This window comes from Uranotaenia lowii, chromosome 3 (assembly GCF_029784155.1).
Source record: "Uranotaenia lowii strain MFRU-FL chromosome 3, ASM2978415v1, whole genome shotgun sequence".
Taxonomy (NCBI): domain Eukaryota; kingdom Metazoa; phylum Arthropoda; class Insecta; order Diptera; family Culicidae; genus Uranotaenia; species Uranotaenia lowii.
The window spans coordinates 279070194-279094032 of record NC_073693.1 but is presented as its reverse complement, the minus strand read 5'-3'; the positions used below and the strand labels follow the sequence as shown (position 1 = coordinate 279094032).

At 38.1% G+C, this 23839-nt stretch overlaps 1 protein-coding gene across 2 annotated transcripts in view; it reads left to right on the top strand.

The window, feature by feature from the left end:
* LOC129758108 (cytotoxic granule associated RNA binding protein TIA1) overlaps positions 1–23839 on the top strand; it is a 211341-nt gene that overhangs the window by 154526 nt on the left and 32976 nt on the right. For both annotated transcript variants that reach the window (XM_055755560.1, XM_055755561.1), the window contains one exon: positions 10021–10096. In XM_055755560.1, the coding sequence (XP_055611535.1) occupies positions 10021–10096 (76 nt within the window). The remainder of the gene's footprint in view (positions 1–10020; positions 10097–23839) is intronic.

Below are 23839 nucleotides of genomic sequence, written 5' to 3'. Positions count from 1 at the left end.
TCTCGAGTTCGATCCGAGATTATCTCTAAATACTGGTATTAAATTCCGATTTCGATTCAGAATTCTGATTTTGAACCCTTTTTTCGAAAGCAACCCATTTCACCGAAAGCATCTAAAATCTCAGATCAAGCAAGGCGTCTTGATCCCGGATCCTTGGGTGAGCAAATACCATTCAATTGCAAGCAAAGTTCTGGGAGGAAACTTCTATGTCACCAACAAAATCAACTTACGACTGCTCCGGACAAAAGTGGTCCAAGTGTGTCGCATATGGCACTTACTACGGTGGAGTCAAAATTCTCCATGGAAGGCCAATCCCTTTAGCTGAATCAAGAATGGCAACGGCAACAAAAAAAAACTCCCCATAAGATGGTTGCAAACGGAAAGTGGAAACCACAAAAAATATCGAGGAAATCCTTTTAATATGTAAATTTATTTATCCACCTGTTCCTGGGGCCCGTAGAGAACGATTTGGTCCCAGTAAACGATCTACTGCATAGCGGAGAAAGGCATAAGGAAAGCAACAAAAAAAAAAGCTCGGAAAGGAAAATTAAACCACTTTTCATAATTCCATTTCCTCGTCGTGCCGCTTTTGACCTCACTCAGTGGAAAAATAAACTGGTGGCGGTAGCCCTCGTTTGGTGGTGGCTTGAACTTGTGTGATCTTCCCGAATCCACTTTTCTCCCTGCTTTCTCTCACTCTGGAAGGCAATTGAGTGCGAAAGAGTCAAGTTAAAAAAAAAAAAACGGCAAAAGTCTGGAAAGAGCAAAAGTTTGCTCTAAATCAACGTATTTAACATATTTCTTTTATCGTTTAGCCATTGCCGCAACGCGACGAAGTCGTAGCCTGTACTGAACCGAAAAAAAAGTTTTTTTTTCCTTCACTCGCTTCATCTTGTGACTTGTGTTTTCGTGAAGGTATGTATGTGGGCATTTGGGGGTGTGAGGAGTGTATGTGTGAGTGCTCTCGGCTATTAAGAAATTCCCTTCAGGGACAATAAATTCCAACAACCCTGGAGAAACCTGCGGCGGTAACTCTTTGGTTTTGATTTGGACTTTTTTTTTTTAAATCCCCTTCTCTGGAAACTTACCGATTTCCTCTTCAACCTAGCACGACCTTCTGGCTTCCTCGAATATTTTCGTTGGTAATTAGATTTGCACTTGCTCAACTTTTGACCCAAAAGCCTTAAAGGAGACCGTATGGCATTGCTTTGTGCACTTTTTGATTTGGTTTCGACTGTTTAGTGAGACGTTTTAGGGTTGTCTGTTATGATTAAGATACAGTTTTGTGACAAACAGTGATCAAAATTTTCCTCTACAATTTGTTGATAAAACATATTGTAAAAAAATGGCGATAGTCAGTAATTTTTTCATGAGTGATACGCTCAATAAGTTTGTTTACAAACATAAGATTATTTGCTGTGGTTTGTTCGTAAACAAACTCCATGAGTTCCGCAGTTGCAAAGCCAAACCATATCCATATGGATGTAGAACATTTGATTTCTCGAACAAAATTTTTTAGACAAGTTCTTTGTTACATTTAAGGCTACACATTGATTGATTTTTTTTTCAGAACGAAAAACTGTATGAAACTTTGTTTTCTGAGACTTCAAAAAGGATGATTTTTAGTAAAATGGGTTATTTTCTTGTTTTATTAGTTTTTAAGCTTTTTTAGCTATAGCGTATGCCACGTGCATTCCAATACCGTTTTTAATCATTTAGCAAGAAAAATTAGTAAAAATAACTATTCTTTGCGGTTTATAACAATTTCAGTACACCCGAAGCGCAGTGCTGAGCACGCTCTTATACAAGGACAAAATTTGCCGATTTTTCATGGGTTTACCTTTTTACTCACTGTCAAAATTTCTCATACAGAATCAATCATAATTACCCAGGAGTGTTCTGAAGAAATTTGGCACCTCTATCAGCCAAACTCTTTCTGGCAAAAACAGTGAAGCTACTCCGCTACTGTTTTCAAAGAATCGGTACTGTTTTCTACGGCAATCGGTGGATTCCGGATACTTCAGCTTTGGCATCTAAAACGTCTTGACACTCTAGGATAACAATCAAAGCATTGAAAGAAGGCCGATTACGGTCCGGACCAATAACCCTGGCGACAAGAAGCTCCAAAGGATGCTGAAGAGGAAGACCGAGGGAAAAATGGATACTTTACCGCTAGATCTAAGCAATCTACGAAATGTAAAATAAGATCTAGGCAATCCATGTCAATTAAGAAAAGCACATGGAGTGAAAAATTACGCAATTCTATGTTAGTCTTTAGAATAATCAGTCCAATAAAAGCTAAATTTTAGACATAAAATTTTTGGCTACTAGGATTCGAACGAATCTAATCCGTTAGTCCGTCGATATTGAAGAAGAAATCCACGGTTGAACCGATTCAAGTCAACGCCAAGCGATCAGCACCAGCAAAAGTCAAGCCGACATCCAGCTGGCAATTGCTCGAACGACTGACGATCTAGCAGCAGACTCAGCAACAGAATCCGGAACAAATCCCGGAATCTCTTTCGTCCGTTTGCCGCTCCGCAAGTTGGACACTCTCTCCCACAGCCTCAACTATATTCTTCCTGCACTTCCCAAGGACATCGTCTTTCAAGAAACAGTTTTAACCTTGAAGAAAATTTTCGGCAGCCAGGAAGCAGTGTAGGACTTGGAAAATATTGCAGAACCCCAATTCAATTCATCTCTTTCAACAGACGATGAATCTGTCCAGTTGGATGACGGTGAAGCCAATGTTCCGGAAGAGCTTTCAGCCAAGTTAGAAGGGTACTGGATGTGCTAGCGGGGGATAGATTCTGCATCCAAGCAAACTATGCAATGTTACATTAGATCTAGGCAATCCATAACAATTACGAAAAGCACTTGGAGTGGAAAATTATGCGTTTCTATTGGTAGTCTTTAGAATAATCAGTCCAATAAAAGCAATCTCTAAGACATAACAATTACTGCTGGCGCTGGGCAGGAAGGTCGGTGCGACCGGAAAAACACTGAAAAAGTTACGGTTAACTGGACATTTTAAACGTTTTGTTGCACTTCCATCTGTACCGTTGAGCCGTCAACACGTACGCCGGAGCATCGTATCGTTGCTGTGTACCGCAGGAACATTTTACATTATTTATTTTTTCCTTACCTGTATTTCAATCAGCACTTTTCAGTGCTAAAATTATTTTCATTTTCTTTTATTCAAATTTTCTCTTTTCTTTCCAGCATGGGGAAGTCATCGGCTGGCTCAAGGGCCGGTAGGAAACGAATTGCCGAGCCTAATTCAGGTCCATCGCCCAAAAAAGTTGAAATTTCCAACTCATTCGATGTCCTTCATAACATCGGTGATGAGGAAATATTCATATTTAATTCTGATAAGAGTACTAAGAAACCTTCTTCTTCTTATACTCTTAAAAACGAAAAGATTCCACCAATAACGGTCACGATTCCTGACTTCAATGCCTTTCGAAAAGAAATCGTCACTTCCGTCAAGGATGTGAAGATTTCTTTTCAGATCGGTCGAAGGGGAACTGCTCGTATATTGGCGGAATCTTTTAATGATTTTCAAAAGGTTTTAAATTATTTGAATAATAAAAAACACCAATTTTTTACGTACGACACTAGAAGTGATCGTCCATTTAAAGTTGTACTTCGTGGTCTCACTGGCGATCAAACACCGGATGAGATCACAACTGAATTAAATTCTTTGTTAGGTTTTTCTCCAATTCAAGTAATTCAAATGAGGAAAAGAACCAACACGAATAATACCAGTAGTGTTGGTTTTGCTCCTGAACTTTATTTGATCCATTTTAAAAAGGATCAGGTTAATAATTTGCAAATTCTTGAAAAGGCTCGTCTTATGTTTCATTGTCGAGTCAAATTCGAACCTTTTCGTAAATCTTCTACCAATTTTTTACAAAACATTACGCAATGTCGTCGTTGTCAAGCTTTTTGTCATGGCACTAAAAATTGTAGAATGAATGCCAGATGCATGTTTTGCGGCTCATTCGATCATGAAAAATCTAAATGCCTTTTTGGTGGTGATAAGCCAAAAACAGAATTTTTTAAGTGTGCGAATTGCGCAGGTAATCATTCCTCGAATTCTCTAGACTGTCCCGTTAGGGCAAAAATTGTTGCTTCTAGGAAAAATCCCAAAGTTTCCAGAAAAGTTTCTTCTCCTCCTTCCTCTTTTTCGTCTTCACACGTCGGGCCGGCAAACAACCTGCCTGTTCGCATTCAGCCTCGGTCTACATTGGAATCACGGCTGGGTAATACCCGAAGTGATTTTAATGTTACCTGGGCTGATTCTGCGCCACAGACTCGTTGTTTATCGTTCTCAGAGGTGGTTGAAAATGGGTTTCCCTCTTCAGGTTTAACTAATAAAAATGGGAAAAAACCAAGTCTCAACGTTCATGCGAAGGCTTGGGAAAATCCCCGAAATTCAAATACTTGTTCTTCTCCTTCATTTTCTGATCCTAACAATTTTGTTGATTTGGGTGAGATTACTGAGGAAAAATTAAAATTTTTGCATCAAAATTTAATGGAAATGATGCAACTTATGTTGAAAGCAAATTCAATGTTTGAAGCTTTCCAAACTTCTTTTAATTATGCTAACAAAATTATTATGACTTTACGATTCCCTCATGGATCCAAATAGATGTTTAAATATTATGAATTGGAACGCTAGATCTTTGCTGGCTAACCAAGATGAATTCTTTTTATTTTTGAAATCTCAAAACATACATATTGCTGCCATCACTGAAACTTTTTTAAAGCCAGACAATAACTTGAAAAGCAATGCTTTCTTTAAAATTTTACGAAATGATCGACTTGATCGACAAGGTGGGGGTGTAGCTATTGTCATCAATAGTCGTCTCAAATTTAGACTTCTTCCTTCTTTCAATACAAAAGTCTTAGAAACAATTGGAATTGAATTAGAAACTTCTATGGGGAAAATTATAATTGTTGCCGCATACTTGCCTTTTCAATGCAGCGGTGAACAGAAAAATTTTTTGAAGGGAGATTTACAAAAACTCACCAGAAATAAATCTAATTTTTTTATTATTGGTGACTTTAATGCAAAACACCGATCTTGGAATAATATTTCATCAAATTCTAATGGGAATATTTTGTTTAATGATTGCTCTGCAGGTTATTATACTGTTGAATATCCTAATGGGCATACTTGTTTTTCTTCGATTAGAAATCCTTCCACAATTGATTTGGTTCTAACGGATTTAGGCGAGCATTGTAGTCAATTAGTTACTCATGCGGACCTCGATTCAGACCACCTTCCAGTAACTTTTTCTTTATCCCAAAGTCCCATTGAAAACCCTTTAAAATCAACTTTTAACTTTCAAAAGGCTAACTGGGAGCGATATATGAATTTTATTGAACGTAATTTAGATGTAAACGTTCCACTGAATTCAATAGAAGATATTGATTTGGCTGTAGAAAATTTGACAACTTCAATAGTCAATGCTAAAGCCGCTTCAATACCTAAAGTTAAACATAAATTTAATCAACCTTTAATTGATGATGATCTTCAGTTTTTGATACGACTGAAAAACATTCGTCGACGCCAATATCAACGTACTAGGGATCCTTATTTGAAATTTATTTATTGCGACCTTCAAAAAGAGATCAAACGTCGTTTAAATTTCATTCGTAATGAAAATTTTGCCAAAGCAGTAGAGGACATAAAACCCTACTCAAAGCCTTTTTGGAAATTAACTAAAATTCTGAAAAAGCCCCAGAAGCCAATTCCTACTTTGAAAGACGGAGATAAACTTCTTTTAACGAATGCAGAAAAAGCTCAAAAATTAGCCCAACAATTTGAGTCTGCTCATGATTTTAATTTAAACGTTGTAAGTCCAATTGATGCTCAAATTTCCCTTGAATTTGATGATATTCTTTCTAAACAAAATGTATTTGAAAGTTCTTATGAAACAAATATTGATGAACTTAAATTGATTTGCAAAAAATTTAAAAATATGAAAGCCCCAGGGGAAGATGGGATTTTCTATATTCTTATTAAAAAGTTGCCTGAAAGCACTTTAAATTTTTTAGTTAAAATCTTCAATAAATGTTTTCACTTGGCTTATTTTCCAAATAAATGGAAAAATGCCAAAGTAACTCCAATTTTAAAACCTGGGAAAAGTGCTTCAGAGCCTTCAAGTTATCGACCAATTAGTTTGCTCCCTTCTTTAAGTAAACTATTTGAGAGAGTTATTTTGAATAGAATGATGAATCACATTAATCAGAATTCTATTTTCCCTGATGAACAATTTGGTTTTCGTCATGGACATTCTACTACACATCAACTTTTGAGTGTAACTAATATGATTAACGCTAGCAAATCTGAAGGTTATTCAACTGGTGTTGCTCTTCTTGATATTGAAAAAGCTTTTGACAGTGTTTGGCACAAAGGTTTAGTAGCTAAATTAGCTCGATTTGATTTTCCTGTATATCTCACCAAAATTATTCAAAATTATTTGACTAGCCGAACCTTACAAGTAAGCTATCAAAATTCATGCTCTGAAAGGACACCCATTAGAGCTGGTGTCCCTCAGGGTAGTATACTTGGGCCTATTTTATACAATATTTTTACTTCTGATCTTCCTGATGTACCAGAAGGAAAAGGTAGAAGATTATTTGCTGACGATACTTTGCTTTCAGCCAAAGGTCGAAATTTACGGGTGGTACGCAGTAGATTGCAACAAAATTTAAATTCCTTTTTGAATTACTTGAAAATGTGGAAAATTTCTCCTAACGCTTCCAAAACTCAACTTATTTTATTTCCCCATAAGCCAAGAGCTCAATTTTTAAAACCTAATGAAAATCATTCCATAACTTTTAATGGGGTTTCATTAGAATGGTCTGATCACGTGAAGTACCTAGGACTTACACTTGATCGGAATCTTACTTTTAAAAATCACATTGAAGATATTCAATCTAAGTGTAATAAATATACTAAATCTCTTTATTCTCTCATCAACAGGAAATCCAGGTTGTGTCTGCGAAATAAGATGTTAATCTACAAACAGGTATTCCGACCAGCGATAATGTACGCAGTTCCGATTTGGTCTAGCTGCTGCGCGACGAGGAAGAAAGCCATCCAGAGGATTCAGAACAAGGTTCTGAAAATGATTTTGCGGCTTCCACCTTGGCACAGCACCGAAGATCTTCATCAGATTGCAGGCATAGAATCGATCGGAGAGATGGCCAACAACATCATCTCCAACTTCAGAGGCAAATCGATGCAGTCTTTCATCGCAGAGATTCGTTCTCTTTACAATTAAGTTAGTTTTTAGGATTTAGGATTAAGTTTATACATTTTTTTTTTTGCTCAACAGGATATTCTCCTATAAATCAAATTATTTATTGCTTAAGCAAATTTAAATCAAATAAACAATGTTTAAAATTAACTGTATCAAAGAGTTGAACTGATCATAATTGATCTGAACACTTTAATTTAACTTTAATAATGTAACTTAAATGTAATGATTAAAAGACTAATAAAGACATATTTAAAAAAAAAAAAAAAAAAAAAACGTTTTGTTGCGAACGAAAATTGAAGATGAATTTATAAAAAAAAATCAAAGAACTACTCAAAAGCATGTCCAAAGAAAGTTTTCGATCGTCATTTTGTTTTTTTATTTGCATACGTTATGGAGTTAAAATATTTAAATATGACCTGAATCAAAAAGAAACGATTGGCATTCCTTTCCGATTTTAGTGTTTCCAAAAACACTACCAATTCTAATACTATCAATACAAGCATTAGCAAAGTCGTCTGCTTTGTCCTGTTATCCACATGACTTTCGCGTTCAGTAAAATTATACGTTTTCTAGGTTTTATTTCCGTTCGCTTTATATAGACTGTTTAATCAATCAACACGATCTTTAAGCCTATACCACAACGATAAAATTAAGCTTATCATGCATATAAATACAACAATAGTGGAACAATCAACTCATATATGACGTGCAAGATCCCACTGAGATGCATTACTCCTAATCAGTAGCAGGCAGAAGGTGAAGACGGAGGACAAGAAGCGGGTAAATCCAACCATGACAGGTTGGCAATTTGTTACACCTTGTCCTGATTGTGCCTAGATCAAGGCGACTCAAGGCAACACCATATCAAGCAATTTCCAACCGGATAATGTCATCCAGAGTAATTTCAGGATAACCCTTCATATCAACACGTTCTGTTGTTCCGCCCAAGAGAGCTTTTCTCAGCGTCGCGGCGCCTGTTGCTATACCTACAGTCTACACTAGCGTGGGACTCAAGAAGATCAAGATACAATTTATCAAAGCAAGTTTGCCTTTTTCTTCCAGAATCAAATCGTTAATGGAAGGTGGGAAAAGCGGAAACTCTTCGCTAACATCTTCTCGCCAAAGCACAATTTCTCTTGTTCATGGCGGCGGTGGCGGCACACAAACTGCACTAGCAGAAGCAGATGGATGCGATGAAGGAAGCATTTTCTCTAGGAATGGGCTCCATGTGTTTTTTTTTCAAGAAACGAAGGAGGGGGGGCCTTCCGCATCCGCATGTTTACTTTTTGCCATTTCCTCTTCTTGCACACTTCAGCTCAGTTGGTAGCGCGGCGTTCTGCTAAATCGTTTCGATGAAGATGTTTTTGTTCTATTATTTATCTTTCCAGTTTGCCCAGAAACATACTTGCCCTGAGTTTACTGTTTGATTTTTATTGGACGATGTGTAAACAAAACAATTCGGTTCAATCTTAAAGCGTTGGCGTTCCTGTATCAATATCACTTTTTTGTTGTTGTTGCTGTCGGCTGCCGTACGAAGTCGCTGATTGGTTTTGAAATTTTAGATGTTCTTTCGTTACATCTATCCCAACATATTTTTCCTTTGCATTCAGTGTACTCAAACATTTCCAAGATTGTCCACTAAAATGCAAAGAACAATGTTCGCTAGAAAGTAGCTTTTTCGTGCCCTCCCCTAAGAATGGAGGCGCCATTCTCTGCTTGCACCTATGTTTTGTACAATGGTCGTTGTAGGTACTTGTGCAGGCACTTTGTCAGCGATGCGATTTTACACTATATGAGTCAACGGGCAACGAACAGCCAACTATAAGAATTCTTGCCAGCATCCAGTGGTTTTTACTGCTCTAAAACAATTGAATTACATTCCGCTTATAAATGGTTGCCGGCGCCTTGGTCTTTCGACGTCCCTAGAATGCTGTTCCGCTTCTTGATTTTGTCGGGAGGAAAAATGTGGAACATGCAACATGATAAATGGATGCATTTTATAATTTAACGAGTGCTTTAGCTAATAGTTTTCCATTTCTGTTTATTGAATTATCATTAGCCGATGGAGGAAAGGGAAGAGTGCTGTTTATAAAACACGGCGAGAAAAATCTTGCTCGTAACGAATTGACAACAAACAGAAAGAAAGACGAGAGGCGGCAACGTAAATGGGAAAGTGTTTTTATAGGAGGAGGACTCGCTTAACGAATGCTTTAACACATTCCATTCCGTCCTTAAGATGGCGAAATAAAGTGTGCGGTAAAAGCACTCCAGCCAATAAAATCTTTAAGGGAAATAAATTTAAAGTGGATGAAAAAAGTTGGCTTTTATTAGCAGCAGCATGAACTCATCATCATCCGGTGCTTTCTAGCACAATTCGTTAGTTGGGTCGACTGAATTCTAGAACCAGGCAATCCCGGCTGTGGTAACTTAAATAAATTAAATTGCGTCAGTTGGAGCCGATGAGCTCAAAACATCTTAAGCATTGTACGAAAGCAATCGAAGTTGGCATTGGAATCTAGGTTCATTTATTTTCAATTTCCGAAGAATTCGGAGTAGGCCTTGCTCGAGTGCATCTGAAATATTTAATTAACGCGTGTTTTTGTTTTCGGCTGGCTTGTTTTGAAATTATTTTTGATCAAACACAATTTTGTTGATTTTCTGAGATGGTTTCAAGTGTGTAAACTTACTCAATATTCAAATACCTTGTCCTAATAGTTTTTTATTTTTATTCTTTTCGTTCCAGTGACTGCCGGGTCGTGCGAGATCCTCAAACGCTCAAATCCAAAGGCTATGGCTTTGTGTCGTTTGTGAAGAAATCGGTAAGTTCCTCCTTGGTCAATAAATCATAACTTTTCGCTGGCTCAATGTATATTTTCCATCTGTTATCGTTGAGAGCACATAAGAAAGCAGAAGAAAAGGAAACGACAAGTTTGCTTCAATTGATGGGATTGATCTGGAAATGAAGTCGTAAGAATTTATCCGTTCGAATCTATTTAAACGAAACACAGAATAAGTCCGCCCCAAGCTCATCCGAAGGTCTCGTATCTATTTATCTATCTGACTAGCCGACCAGCCACAGCCTTTTCAATGTGATGTCCACTCAAAGATAGCAAAATGTTGACCAATCCTATAAGCCAGCCGGAAGAAACATGACAACGACATCATTACGAATGAATCCGTTATCACAAGTGTGAAGCTTAGGCCAGTGCGGCCATTCCGAAAGATTATGGGATTTCGATTTCCGAAACGGAAGTAATTTAGGTAGTAATTAAAATTTGGAATTAAGAATTTCGAATCAGAATGTAAAACCAAAATCAGAATTCAGAATCAAAATTCAGAATCAGAATCAGAATTCAGAATCAGAATTCAGAATCAGAATTCAGTATCAGAATTCTGAATCAGAATTCAGAATCAGAATTCAGAATCAGAATTCAGAATCAGAATTCAGAATCAGAATTCAGAATCAGAATTCAGAATCAGAATTCAGAATCAGAATTCAGAATCAGAATTCAGAATCAGAATTCAGAATCAGAATTCAGAATCAGAATTCAGAATCAGAATTCAGAATCAGAATTCAGAATCAGAATTCAGAATCAGAATTCAGAATCAGAATTCAGAATCAGAATTCAGAATCAGAATTCAGAATCAGAATTCAGAATCAGAATTCAGAATCAGAATTCAGAATCAGAATTCAGAATCAGAATTCAGAATCAGAATTCAGAATCAGAATTCAGAATCAGAATTCAGAATCAGAATTCAGAATCAGAATTCAGAATCAGAATTCAGAATCAGAATTCAGAATCAGAATTCAGATTCAGAATTCAGAATCAGAATTCAGAATCAGAATTCAGAATCAGAATTCAGAATCAGAATTCAGAATCAGAATTCAGAATCAGAATTCAGAATCAGAATTCAGAATCAGAATTCAGAATCAGAATTCAGAATCAGAATTCAGAATCAGAATTCAGAATCAGAATTCAGAATCAGAATTCAGAATCAGAATTCAGAATCAGAATTCAGAATCAGAATTCAGAATCAGAATTCAGAATCAGAATTCAGAATCAGAATTCAGAATCAGAATTCAGAATCAGAATTCAGAATCAGAATTCAGAATCAGAATTCAGAATCAGAATTCAGAATCAGAATTCAGAATCAGAATTCAGAATTCAGAATCAGAATTCAGAATCAGAATTCAGAATCAGAATTCAGAATCAGAATTCAGAATCAGAATTCAGAATCAGAATTCAGAATTCAGAATCAGAATTCAGAATCAGAATTCAGAATCAGAATTCAGAATCAGAATTCAGAATCAGAATTCAGAATTCAGAATTAAGAATCATAATTCAGAATCAGAATTCAGAATCAGAATTCAGAATCAGAATTCAGAATCAGAATTCAGAATCAGAATTCAGAATCAGAATTCAGAATCAGAATTCAGAATCAGAATTCAGAATCAGAATTCAGAATCAGAATTCAGAATCAGAAATCAGAATCAGAATTCAAAATGGGCTTTTGATATAGCTCAGTTGGCAAGTCTGTTGTCTCCTGAGCAGATGTCCGAGAGTCCCAAGTAACACAGATTATGCCAACTAGCATTAGGAAGTTTTATCATGGTTTAATTATGGCATTTTTTTGTGCAGCTCGTTTTATGGCGGTTTTATTATGGTCATGCAGAATGCTTATAATTTTTTTCCGACCATATGTTTTCAGATGGTTTTGAAAACGCTAATAAAACTTTTATTAAACATGCTGTTTTAGTCATTTTGAAAGAGTTGTGAATGCTCTTTTTAAACTATAATAAAACACAAACTTAGAAGTTTGCTCCAAGCTTTCTTTTGCATGTTCTATAATAGCACTCAGTGCATGATTTTTAAATCGCCATAAAACTTAGTGACAGTTCTCGATCAAGATGTCAAAACAGGACACGCTCAGATTAGATAGCACATATTTGAATTGGAACTCCAATTTTTACACATTTTTGGTAAGTTATGCGTGTTGGTTTTGAGTTAAAATTAAAAAAATACATCTTTGAAAACTTGAAATCGCCGAAAGTGGTATCTTTACAATATGAGTATTGAGTGAAAGGGCCCAAATAGTAGGAAAAAAATTGTTGCTTTACGCCATCATTAATTCAAGATGGCGGCTTCCGCTTTTATTTTCAAAGCTGTAAATTACTGAAAATATCGTGAAACCTTCACAATATGGTTATTAGGTGAAAGTAATAAGAGAGTAGAATAAGAGTAGAAGTCAAATTTCGTTGCCCGTCGCCATCTTAAATCCAAGATGGCGGCTACCACTCAACTTGAAAATACTGTAAATGACTGAAAATCGCATTAAACCTATATTATAGGGGTATAAGTTGAAAGAAATCAACTGGTAGAAGTTGAATTTCGCTATCTGACGCCATCTTGAAATCCAAGATGGCGGCTTCCGCTAAACTTTAAAATGTAGTAAATGACTTAAAATTACATGAAACCCAGGTGGTAGTGGGTGGAAGGGCTTAACGAGTAGAAGTCGAATATTGCTATCTTACGCCATCTTGAAATCCAAGATGGCAGCTTTCTGTAAACTTTAAAAATGCTCTAAATCATTGAATATCGCATGAAACCTCCAAAATATGGGTGTTTGTCAATTGGGATAAGCTATAAAAAGTTTATTTTTGCATTCTGACGCTATCTTGAAATCCAAGATGGTGGCTTCAGCTGAACTTAAAAATACTGTAAATGAATGAAAATAGCATGAAACTCCCAAATATATTGTATTGGGTGCTAAGGTTAAATGATAGAAGTCAAATATCTGTTTTCGCGTTTCTCTGAAAATCTGTAAGTGACTGAAAATCCCACAATACAGACCCCGTTCGTTTTTGGCAACATTCGATTTTGGCAACATCGAATTTGGCACATGTGCCTAAATCAGACGGTTAACAGAAACAACATAACCTTATAGTTTTCGCAAGAATAAGACCAATACAATTTAAACATAATAGCATGATAGGAATAATAGAATTACATAAATGGCAAAAAAAAACAAAACAAGAAAAGTGCTAAATAGAAACATAATGAAAAAATAATAAAAGTGATTTAAAATTATCTAAATTGTCTTAAAATAGTAGTTTTAATGTAGTATTACGTGAAAAAAGTTGTGTTCAAGCGATTTTCATTGATTAACAGTATTTTAAATTCAGTGGAAGCTGCCATCTTGGATTTCAAGATGGCGTCGGAAAGAAAAAAATCGACTTTAGGTTTAGCCCTTTCACCCAATACCCGTATAGTGGTGGTTTAATGCGACTTTTTGTCAGCATTAAGCATTAAAAGTTGAGCGGATGCCGCCATCTTGGATTTCAAGATGGCGTCTGATAGCGAAATTCAACTTCTACTCGTTTAGCCCTTTCACCCGATACCCATTTTGTTGGGGTTTCATGCGATTTGAAGTCATTTACACCATTTTAAAGTTCAGCGGAAGCCGCCATCTTGGATTTCAAGATGGCGTCAGACAACGAAATTTGACTTCAACTCATGATTTATTCCACGGGTCATTCAAAACCAATCCCTTTTCATTCAAAAAGTCTGTCCTCATTTACTGTACTAATGATTAACAACTCAGAAATGAAGAACTCAACCTTAGCGTGTAATTGGTTGGCTTGCGAGAGAAACGTCAAATCGTAGCTTTTTTTGGGGTCATCATTAAACCATAATAAAACTATGAATTGACTCACGCCATGTTGGTTGCAAAATCGAAGGGCACAAAATGACGCCATGTTGATGGATTCACAATGCAAGCATTGGAAAAAAATTTTTCAGGCCTTTTTCCATCAATTCCATCATGATTGACCATCAGATTTGACGAGGCGCATTTATTTTAAGATACTATTTCATATACATTTTACCTAAAATCTTGACTGGCAGTAGAAAAGAAGCTCAATATATGGTTAAAACATTGGTTTTTTTTAGCTATCAATTTTACCAGATTATATCTGAATAATGCAATCATCATTCATCAACCATTATGGTTGCTGGAAAAAATAAAAAAAAAACTCCGAGAACTGACAGAACCGAAAAAAACAAAAATTTCTAACATGTTTTATAATAGCTTTTTAAAAGCTTTGGTGACCAACATTGATGACCAACAATTATATGTCTTGATGACGTTTCTAGGGTAGGGCCAAATAGCCTGATTTTGGCTTTATTAGAGTCCAGGTGATGTTATAGAATGCGCTTTAGCTTTTTATGAAGATTAATGCGATAGTCCAAACGATATTTTGCTGACCATAATAAAGCTAAAATTGTTACTTGGGGTTCGAGCCCAAGAGTAAACTTCGAACACAGTTGTACCGGATAAGTTTTTCAATAACGATCCGCCAACTGTAACGTTGATAAAGTCACGAATGCCATAATGATGGTAAAACGACTATAATCGAAACAAAAAAAAAATTCAGAATCAGAATTCAAAATCAGAATTCAGAATCAGAATTCAGAATCAGAATTCAGAATCAGATTTTAGAATCAGAACTCAGAACCAAAATTCAGAATCAGAATTCAGAATCAGAATTCAGAAACAGAATTTAGAATCAGAATTCAGAATCAGAAAATTAAAAATCAGAATTTCGAATCTTTGTACAATTTTTTTAAAATGTCTTTCTTCAATCAAGAAAACTAGATTAGTGATTACAAAAATTTGTTCCTTCCACTTTTAGATTGAATAATAAAGTTTGAAGAAAAAGTTTGCAACCCGCTTCACAATGGCTTTTCTGAATTCAAGTTACACGAACCGTTAGGTTTTGAGACAGTTTTTTTTGTTGCAATTAACGAACCAGCTCTTCTTAACTGGGCACCACTTTCATGAAGAGAATAGAACACTGCTTTCCCGTCCAGATTCTCCCCGGTAAGGATAATAGAACGTTCAAAAGATCGACACTGAAATAGCATAAGATAAAATAAATAATCAGTAGATAGAAGAAAAGCGACGGAAAAACAGAAACACCAAATAAGTTAACGAAGAAAATGGAAAAGAAAAAGAAGTCGAGCGTGAACGGGCACTCACTTAGTGTCGATGGCTTTCTCTGGACGGCGAAGTGAAAGCTTTCGGAAAAGAAATCTGGATGGAAGAAGAAAAGATTACAAGATTTATTCTGATAGATAATATAAAGAACCATAGGGAAAGTGATCCGAAACCAAATGCTTGTCTTATCCTCCTACTCGAGTTTCTTGTTTCATTGGCGCTCATAATAAGCTGTGCGCAATTTTGTTCATTTTCACGTTTCGCTTTTCGGGACACGGACATTTTGCGCTTCGCTTTTCTTTACGGGACACGGCCAAATTGGAAACCAGATAGGATATGAACTTCCAGTACAGTATCCTTAACTGAGACACTCGATGGCCGAAGGATTGCTCACTATGAAAGCAACTAAAATAAATCGTTTAGTCGATTACAGGGCCACGTTTTGAGCGCGTTTTAATTCTTCATCCGGAAATTCAATCATAGTTTGTCGATCCTTTCCTTAAATATGACTTCTCAGTCTCTGCCTATTGACATTGGCAGTAAACCGCTTGAGCCGTCGACAATGTTGCTGTTGTTCCGTCCTTCTTTTCCGTTTCGTTCCGTCCATTTCCTGTGGCCGGGTCCACTTCACTACGAGATATCTATAGCTACAGTCACACAGACTTACGTTATAGATGCAGACTTTTTCTCATAGCTTTTGTGCGCTGGAATTCCACTCATGATGAAAATCGTCCTCCCATAGCTTTCTGGTTCCAGCGTTCCGGCGAAGGACGATTTTAGTAGTTAGTGCTTAGGATCGGCTGGGGGTAGTCGGGTGGAAAAACGAAATCCCTTTCAGTTTCACACTTGCTCATTTCACCAGCAACGGGAGCTCAATAACCAGCAGCAGCAACAAACCAGTCTTAGTCAGTCAGACAGTCAGTCGGGTGAATCAGGGAGAAAGCGAAACGAGATTTTTTTTTTCTTCTGGTTGCCCTCCCCAATATATTGTATCTAAGCTGTAATGACGTTTCGCTTGTTGTTTTCTTGTGTTTCTTTTCGCTTGCTTGGTATGAAATTGTTGGGGTTGGGGATCAGTTTTTTAAAGACTTGCTCCAGTACTTGCTTAAATTGAGATAGAATTTGAGCTCGAATTGGATTCTTTGTTTCATGATGACTTACAGTGAATTCACTGTGTCGATTTCTAACTACCCAGCATGGAAACTTTACAATGAACCAATCTTTGTCTTAAATTCGTTGACGAAGACTATAGGTACCTTATTCAGACTTTGACTGCTGCCAAGTCTAGCGTAACGGAAAGCGCATCATTACTTGGTTAATAATACTGGTGACACAAATTGCGGTCAAGGCACACAATATTTACATTTATTCCTACGAGGCTGGCCACACGACATGTGCGATGAATCCTTCCGCGCCACTGAAAGCCCCCGAACATCTGTGTAATTTGCTGAAGCCATACGTCCACGTCCGTTGGGATAATCCAAGGCACTGCAATGCCGCATACCTAGTCCCTACAACATACCTATGTATAAATAGACTGCAGGGCGTAAAATGTGACATGTCCCAGTATCCCAAAGCAAAAATAATCACCACCCTGTGTGTGTGTCAAATGATAGGCACCTACTCGGTGTAATATTTTGTGCGAAATTACCGAAGCCGGAATTAATTTAACTTGACAAACAAACCAACCACCAAACCATAAATGGATTCCGATCGACCGATTCATCGTCGGAAGGATATTCTTGGAACTCTTAAATTCCCAATTTTGTTTATTTCACCTCTGATCATATCGAGAGATAATAAATTCCATTACATTAAAAAGGAAACCATTTAGGGATGACTCATTTGATAACGCGATGTTCGCGAGCGGGTATGAAATATGAACCCCAGCTTAATTATGGTTACACGCATCGCGTATGTATTTGTGTAAGTAGGTATTCCTACCATGAAGTGTGTGATAATCGAATAGAGTACGAGTAGGTACGCTTGGGAAATTGAAACTCACATGCATCATCATCATCACACACAATTATAAAGCTACATCGCGCGAAAAGTCGTTGATACGATTTCACTCCCAATACGTGCGCGTGCTTTTTGAGAGCCACGAACGAATAATGAAAATTTAATTTGTCAAATTCGTCGTCGGCAAAGCAAGGGCGTGCCGAAAACATTGACACGCAAAGCACAGCCTTATTTTTCTCAATCATGTTAATCCCTCGTGAAATCTAGACGACGAATGTGGGCCTCGACTTTGCGAAGGGTGGCAAGCTAAAACGAGTGAGTGTTTTAAGCTTCATGCTTCTTAATGGATCTGATGCGTCGTTTCGGCAAAAAAAAATCCACATGCAAGCCGAAAAACCTCCCGGGTTTTCATTTGAAGATGAAAATAACTTTCTGAGTGGCTTATGATGATTGGTTCTTTCATAAAATTAAGGGAATGTGTCGGTGAGGAGATCAAAGTAAGAAGAAAGAATTTGCAAAACTTTGGTCCGTGTTGAAACCTGCTTGTGTTGTAGACTTTTACGGGATGATTACCTTGTAAAACAATTTCTGATTTGACGCTTAGCATCTTAAAGGAAGTCGTGCTTTAAAGCTGCTAGTAATTCATAGAAGATAGAAACAAAAATTCCTGAATCGATCCTTAAACATTTTTGTTTTTATATGCTTTGTTTTAAACTATGTATGTCTTAAGTTAACCACTAAAGGTTAACTACCCACCTACATAAGGTATTTATTTTTTTTTATTTACATAGTATACCGTCTCACGACATACCTTGACGAACATAATTCCTATAATTCACTCGGTCCATGGCAACCGTTCTCCAATTTCTCGGGCACCCCACGTTCGCCAGATCACGCTCCACTTGGTCTAACCACCTCGCTCGTTGCGCCCCCGCTCGTCTTGTTCCTACCGGATTCGTAGCGAACACCTGTTTTGCAGGACAGTCGTCCGGCATTCGCGCAACATGTCCCGCCCAGCGTATCCGGCCAGCTTTCACCACCTTCTGGATACTGAGTTCGCCGTAGAGTCGCGCGAGCTCGTGGTTCATCCTTCGCCTCCGCACTCTGTTCTTCTGTACGCCACCAAAGATAGTTCTTAACACTCGTCGCTCGAATACCCCGAGTGTACGCAAGTCCTCCTGTATCCATGTCTCGTGCCCGCCACCTACATAAGGGTCCGCCGCTAATTGTCCGACGCATTGGTCCGAGATAAAAGATTTCCTCTGCTGGCGATCCGGTCCTAGCGACTTCACTTGCTGCCAGCCAAGGGTTTCGTCAACTGCGCAAATTCCTATCTGAATTACAGTCAAGCCCCTCTTCACAAATTTCGTTCTCATCTCTTCGCAGCTTGTGCCCAAACAATCTCCATTTACGTTCCCGAATCTCGATTTCTAGCGCCTTTTGAAGAAACTTAACAGAAAAACATACAGGATACCAATGAAACTTGATGTTTCCTCGAAGAGATTCCTTCCACTTAACTCAAAGCGTACATCTTTCGATGATATGATGGCTAATATCTTACAAATGCTAAAACCACCAACCTACAAAAAGTGTACTATGTACGCTGTGACCGGGATTCGTTTGCATGCCCTCTGGCGTAGAAGACTTAAAAGCTAACCTCTTCCTCTATCGGCGATGTAGTTCCACGTTTGAGATCCAATTGCAAGGCCACCGAGCGCGGGTGGCAGCGATCTACAAAAATTTGCAGTTTTCGCATCGTCACCGCATATGTGCACCAAGTATCGAACCCGTCCAACAATACGGATTTGAAGATTCGGATTCTCGTTCGTAGACCGCTAGATGTTTCGAAGACTCGCAAACTCAAATAGGACTTTTCTTATCAGGGTTTCGATGTCTTCCTAGGTACCACTATCAGGCGTAATCTGGCTGCCAAAATACTGGAAGCACACCACTTTCTCAAATTAGGAGAATTTTCTGTGTTGCTTCCCATCGACTTGGTTTTTCCGATATTGACTTTGGGACCTGCTGCCTTAGAGCTTTCGGTGAGGTCGTCGAGTCTGCTTTGCATGTCTTGTTGTCTTTTCTCTCTATTCGACCGAGGCCTTCCACAATTAATTTAGAAATGTCATCTTCGAAGGACAAAACTACTTCTATACTTTCACACACTTCTCACAACAAGCGCTTCTCCTAGCATCCCCAGACCATCACAAAAGAAAACTGCAGCCACCGGTTTGCAACTCTTTTCATTCGAATCTTTCTAAATTTTCGGAAATTTCGGAGGAAACTTCTGCACTTCCTTACAGTTCTCACTTAAGGCCACTTCTAGTTATTTCCCGTATGTTTTACTTAGTGAAATCAAACATTTTGTAAAATTCTCGCGGACGGAAAGAAAAGCGCATGCGATAAGCAAAAGTCATCGCCTACTTACCTTTTCCACCGATCATCATGTTTTTTTTTCCTGTTGGGGAGAGAGTATACTGCGACCATTTAGCTGATCTACTGTGGTATTACCCCGCGTTACTATTTCGACTTTGCTATGCTACTTGACACACCTGCTTGAAGTTACAGTTGTTTACCGGTAGCACTACGAGCACACACATATCTAGGTAGGGTCCCCAAGTGCAATGTAAGTTCCCTTGAAAAGATCCATCAGCATGCATTTGCTGCATCATTGAGGCATACAATTCCAAGGTATAGCCGGCTAGCATGATGCGCTTAAAGTCCTGATTTTCGGAGCCGATCTTTGCGTTGAAGTCGCCCGAGTGGCAAGAGTCAAAACATTCCTAGACCCAATTCTAGTCCGTGTTTTCATGCTAAAAGTGGTTGCCAAAGTTCCAGTTCGGTTATTTCTTGTGTCAGTTTCCCCTAACGGTTCATATATCAGAAGGATTAGGTTGTAAGCCTAAAGTCTCTATCCTGCGAAGGGGCTGCCATCTTAGACTCTGCTGGCGGGAGCCGCATTTCCCAAATTCAGCCGTTCGCTGCAAGAAAAATGCTGTTTGTCTTGTTTAAGATTTTTAAGTCAGCAAACTAAATTGGGCCAGTAAATATAGTTATGTAGTTACATTACAAAAGACCACAGCAAACATTTAAGATTTGATGAATATTATTTGAACTGATTTTGCTCCAGTTTATCAACGCTCAGTCACAATGCATTTTTTTCATTCAAGATGATGGCACCCTAAGACGACGTTGACAATTCACGCGTCAGTTGATTTCATTTTGTTGATTGCTTTTGTTTTAACTTGAGATTGTGTTTCGAGAAAATTTTGGAATATTGTTGATTCCCAAATCATCGAATGATCGAACTATTTTTTTTTTAATTTCACTTCTTTTATTTTGCCAAAATCACTGAGCTGTGTTCTGACCGTTGTGCCAGCTCCGACAGCCAGACAGTTTCCCTCAGACTTATCTGTTCAAGTCTCGGCGATTTATGGCCCATGTCATCCTACTTAAACACAGATTATTTTTCCCTCCTACTGCATATGTATGTTCGAATGTTTGAGCAATCGAAGAAACACAAATAAACAAATTAGAAGTGCCAAGAAGCCGTGAAACAAGGGTGGAAGTCAATAATATTCACAAATCAACCGGGGGCCAAGGTATTTTCCGTGAAATAGGATCCGTTTCACGGAATTTGACGTAGGTATAAAAACAAATATTCCAAACCGAAAATGTGTATATGCGTGACTGGTCGTAATATAAATTGATAATTTGATCAGAGGGGCACTAGTGCTCTTTCTCGCTCATTCGCTCACTCATTCACTCAGATAACTGTGGCGCAACCTACTTTCATGGCGACGAAAAACAACTTAACACACAAACTAAACTTTCTTCGTGGTGCGCCCCCTGGTTTGCCTTCTTCACTTACCGGATTTTTCCCGTCGCTTGCCGCTGCTGGCTGGGCCGTCGAGCTTTTTCCGTCGCCCATATTCAAGGACTGACTGCCGGCAAGAGGATATACGGCATCCAATTCTCCCTTTGATTATTTGTTTCAATTTTTATTTTATGCTTTCTTTACGACCGTTTCCCTCAACGATGTCGCTTGCCAGCTTTTGCTTGGTGCTCGGTGCTCGCTTGCCTGTAGTCGTAGTCCTATCGCCTGGCCGCCTCCCGATTCCATTCTCCCACTTGTGCTGTGCTGTGCTGTGCGTAAATGTTTTTGTACCGACCGGATTTTTCCTTTCTTATTCGCACGGTGAAGCTTTGTTCACATTCTTTTTTAAAAAAAGTGTGTGTTTTTCCCCTGAACTCTAATAAAAATTTCCTATCAAACTACTTAAAAGTGCAGCTTAAACCGGTGCTTTCTTTTCGTTAGAAGTAAAGTTTTTAATTCCATTTTTTTTTTTTCAAACCTTCTCACTGTCGTCGTTGTCACTGCTAGCGGAAACGGTTGTACTTTTTAATGGCTCTCTGGGGGTTGGCTAGGAATGCAGAGTAAAATCTGCACCAAGGACAGGGGCCAGGCTCTTTTATGCTCTATTCCCCAAGGGGCTTAAGCTAAAGCTGTGACACCAGTTCAGCGCAAAGTGTGACTGGAGGACGAGTATAATATTCTTATGATAAATCAACACACTCGAGTTATTTTCACTCGAGCGAAGAAGAAGGAAACCGAAACTGGGAACGGACCGGAAGTTGAGGGGGGAGGGCCAGCAGCAAGGGGTGGGATGGTGCTGCTTAGCTGTTGGGCTGCTGACTGGTTATATGTGCCGCACTTTGTTAGCGAGCGGGCAAATTCCATAAACATAACGACTTGACTGCTGTGCTGGTGTGCCAGCTTTTAGATCATGATTTTTATATTCACAGCAGCAACTGAACTCTGCAACTGGAGAAGAGATTCCTCGCTTTCGGTGTGTGTTTGTTCTTCAGGAGTTTGTGGCTTTCGGAATCCATGCGGCGAAAGAGAGAAAGATTATTTCCGCCTGCCGTTAAGATGCTGGGAGCACACCAATGCTCGATAACTATTAAATCTGACACTCAAGTATTTGCAGTGGGATTTCAAGAATTTCAAAAGCATAGCGGTTTGCCCCAGCATCATCATCTCCTTCATCTCGAAACACTTTCCCGCTTTTCCGCTTTCCTAAAATTGAAAATTTATCCCCACTTCCCTCCCAACCAAATGCTGGACGGATTGGTTTGTGTAGCCGTCTGTGGTCAGCTCGGGAACCAATCTCAAATTGTTTGTTTGTTTGTTCGTTTGCTTGCTTGCTTGTTAGTATGTGTGCGTGCGTACGTGTGTTTGTACATGTGTCTATATGAATTTTCTGCTCAATGTGCTATCAGCGATGCCAGCTGTCCATTTGGTAGGAACTACTAAATTACTCAAAATTGCAGCTTATCTTGTTCAATTCAAAAAATATTTGAGGAACATCAGAAGTGCAAATCCTACTTTACAAAATACTTCCAAATATGAGTCCAATTATAGTAAGAATATATGTATTATGAGAATAACCCGGACATCGAAAATGATGATCACATGGGAAAAAATGGCTCCTTTTATTCTGAGGGACATCGACATTCGACCAGCATTTGATCATATTTGCTAGGTGGGATCGTATCCTACTGGGGGACGGCAAAACATTGCAGTATAAATTGAATCAATTTATAAATTGTAATTTTATCAAACTACATATTTCGGACTATTGTACACCATCAGGTCATTGACCTTGGAAATTCTCAGGTAGAAACTGCCGGATTGCAACATCAGTTCAGAATTAATGAATGAGAAGGATCATGGAAAGATCTCACCAATTGTTGAAGTAGCATGTGTGTTTCCTCTTGTAGCGAATCATTCAACAATGTCACCTGCTGAAGGTGGACGAAATCAACGGCGAATCGGGTCGGGCACAATCAATGAAACATGCAATGATTGATCACTATACATTATTCACTAATTCAAAAAAAAAAATCAAAATTTTACAATAAGAAACTACTTAAACTTCATAAATTTAATTTTTACCGCGACGGAGCGAAAAAAAACACGTGCGATACCGACAAACCATCGCCTACTTCTCCCTGGACACTCATGTGCGGCCCGCAAAGCTTTTGTCAAATTCAATTCAATTTCTCGATTTTTGTCTCATGATAAATTATTTGTTATCATAAAATCCAAGATCATACTAAACCAAAAATATGATATGTCGGTTACTGCATCAAACATGCACATCTCTTGATTATATTGTATGGTAATCATTTAGATTGTTGAACTTTTTTCCAGTATTTAAAGCACTTAGGTATGGTGCAAATGAGACCTTTCTAATGTGTTGTTTTTTCGAAGAATCGAATGAAGGCTATTTGAGCCACCGCATAGATCTCATGTGTTCAAAAATTTTCCTTTGTGATTAAGCTTTTTTCTGAATTAATTGAAAAATGTTGAGAATTTTGTGAATTTATTTTAGACCTATCGGTGAAAATGTATATTCTTGGAGAACGAATATCAGAATTAAATGATACTGAACCAGTCGGTATGACTGAAAATCGATAAGATGGATAGAAAGGTATTAAATAAAATAGCTATTACTCCAGCTTCCGATGCGTGCGGTAGCTCATACAGGCTTTATTCAATTACTCGAAAAAAAAATCACACAAGATAAGTCTCATTT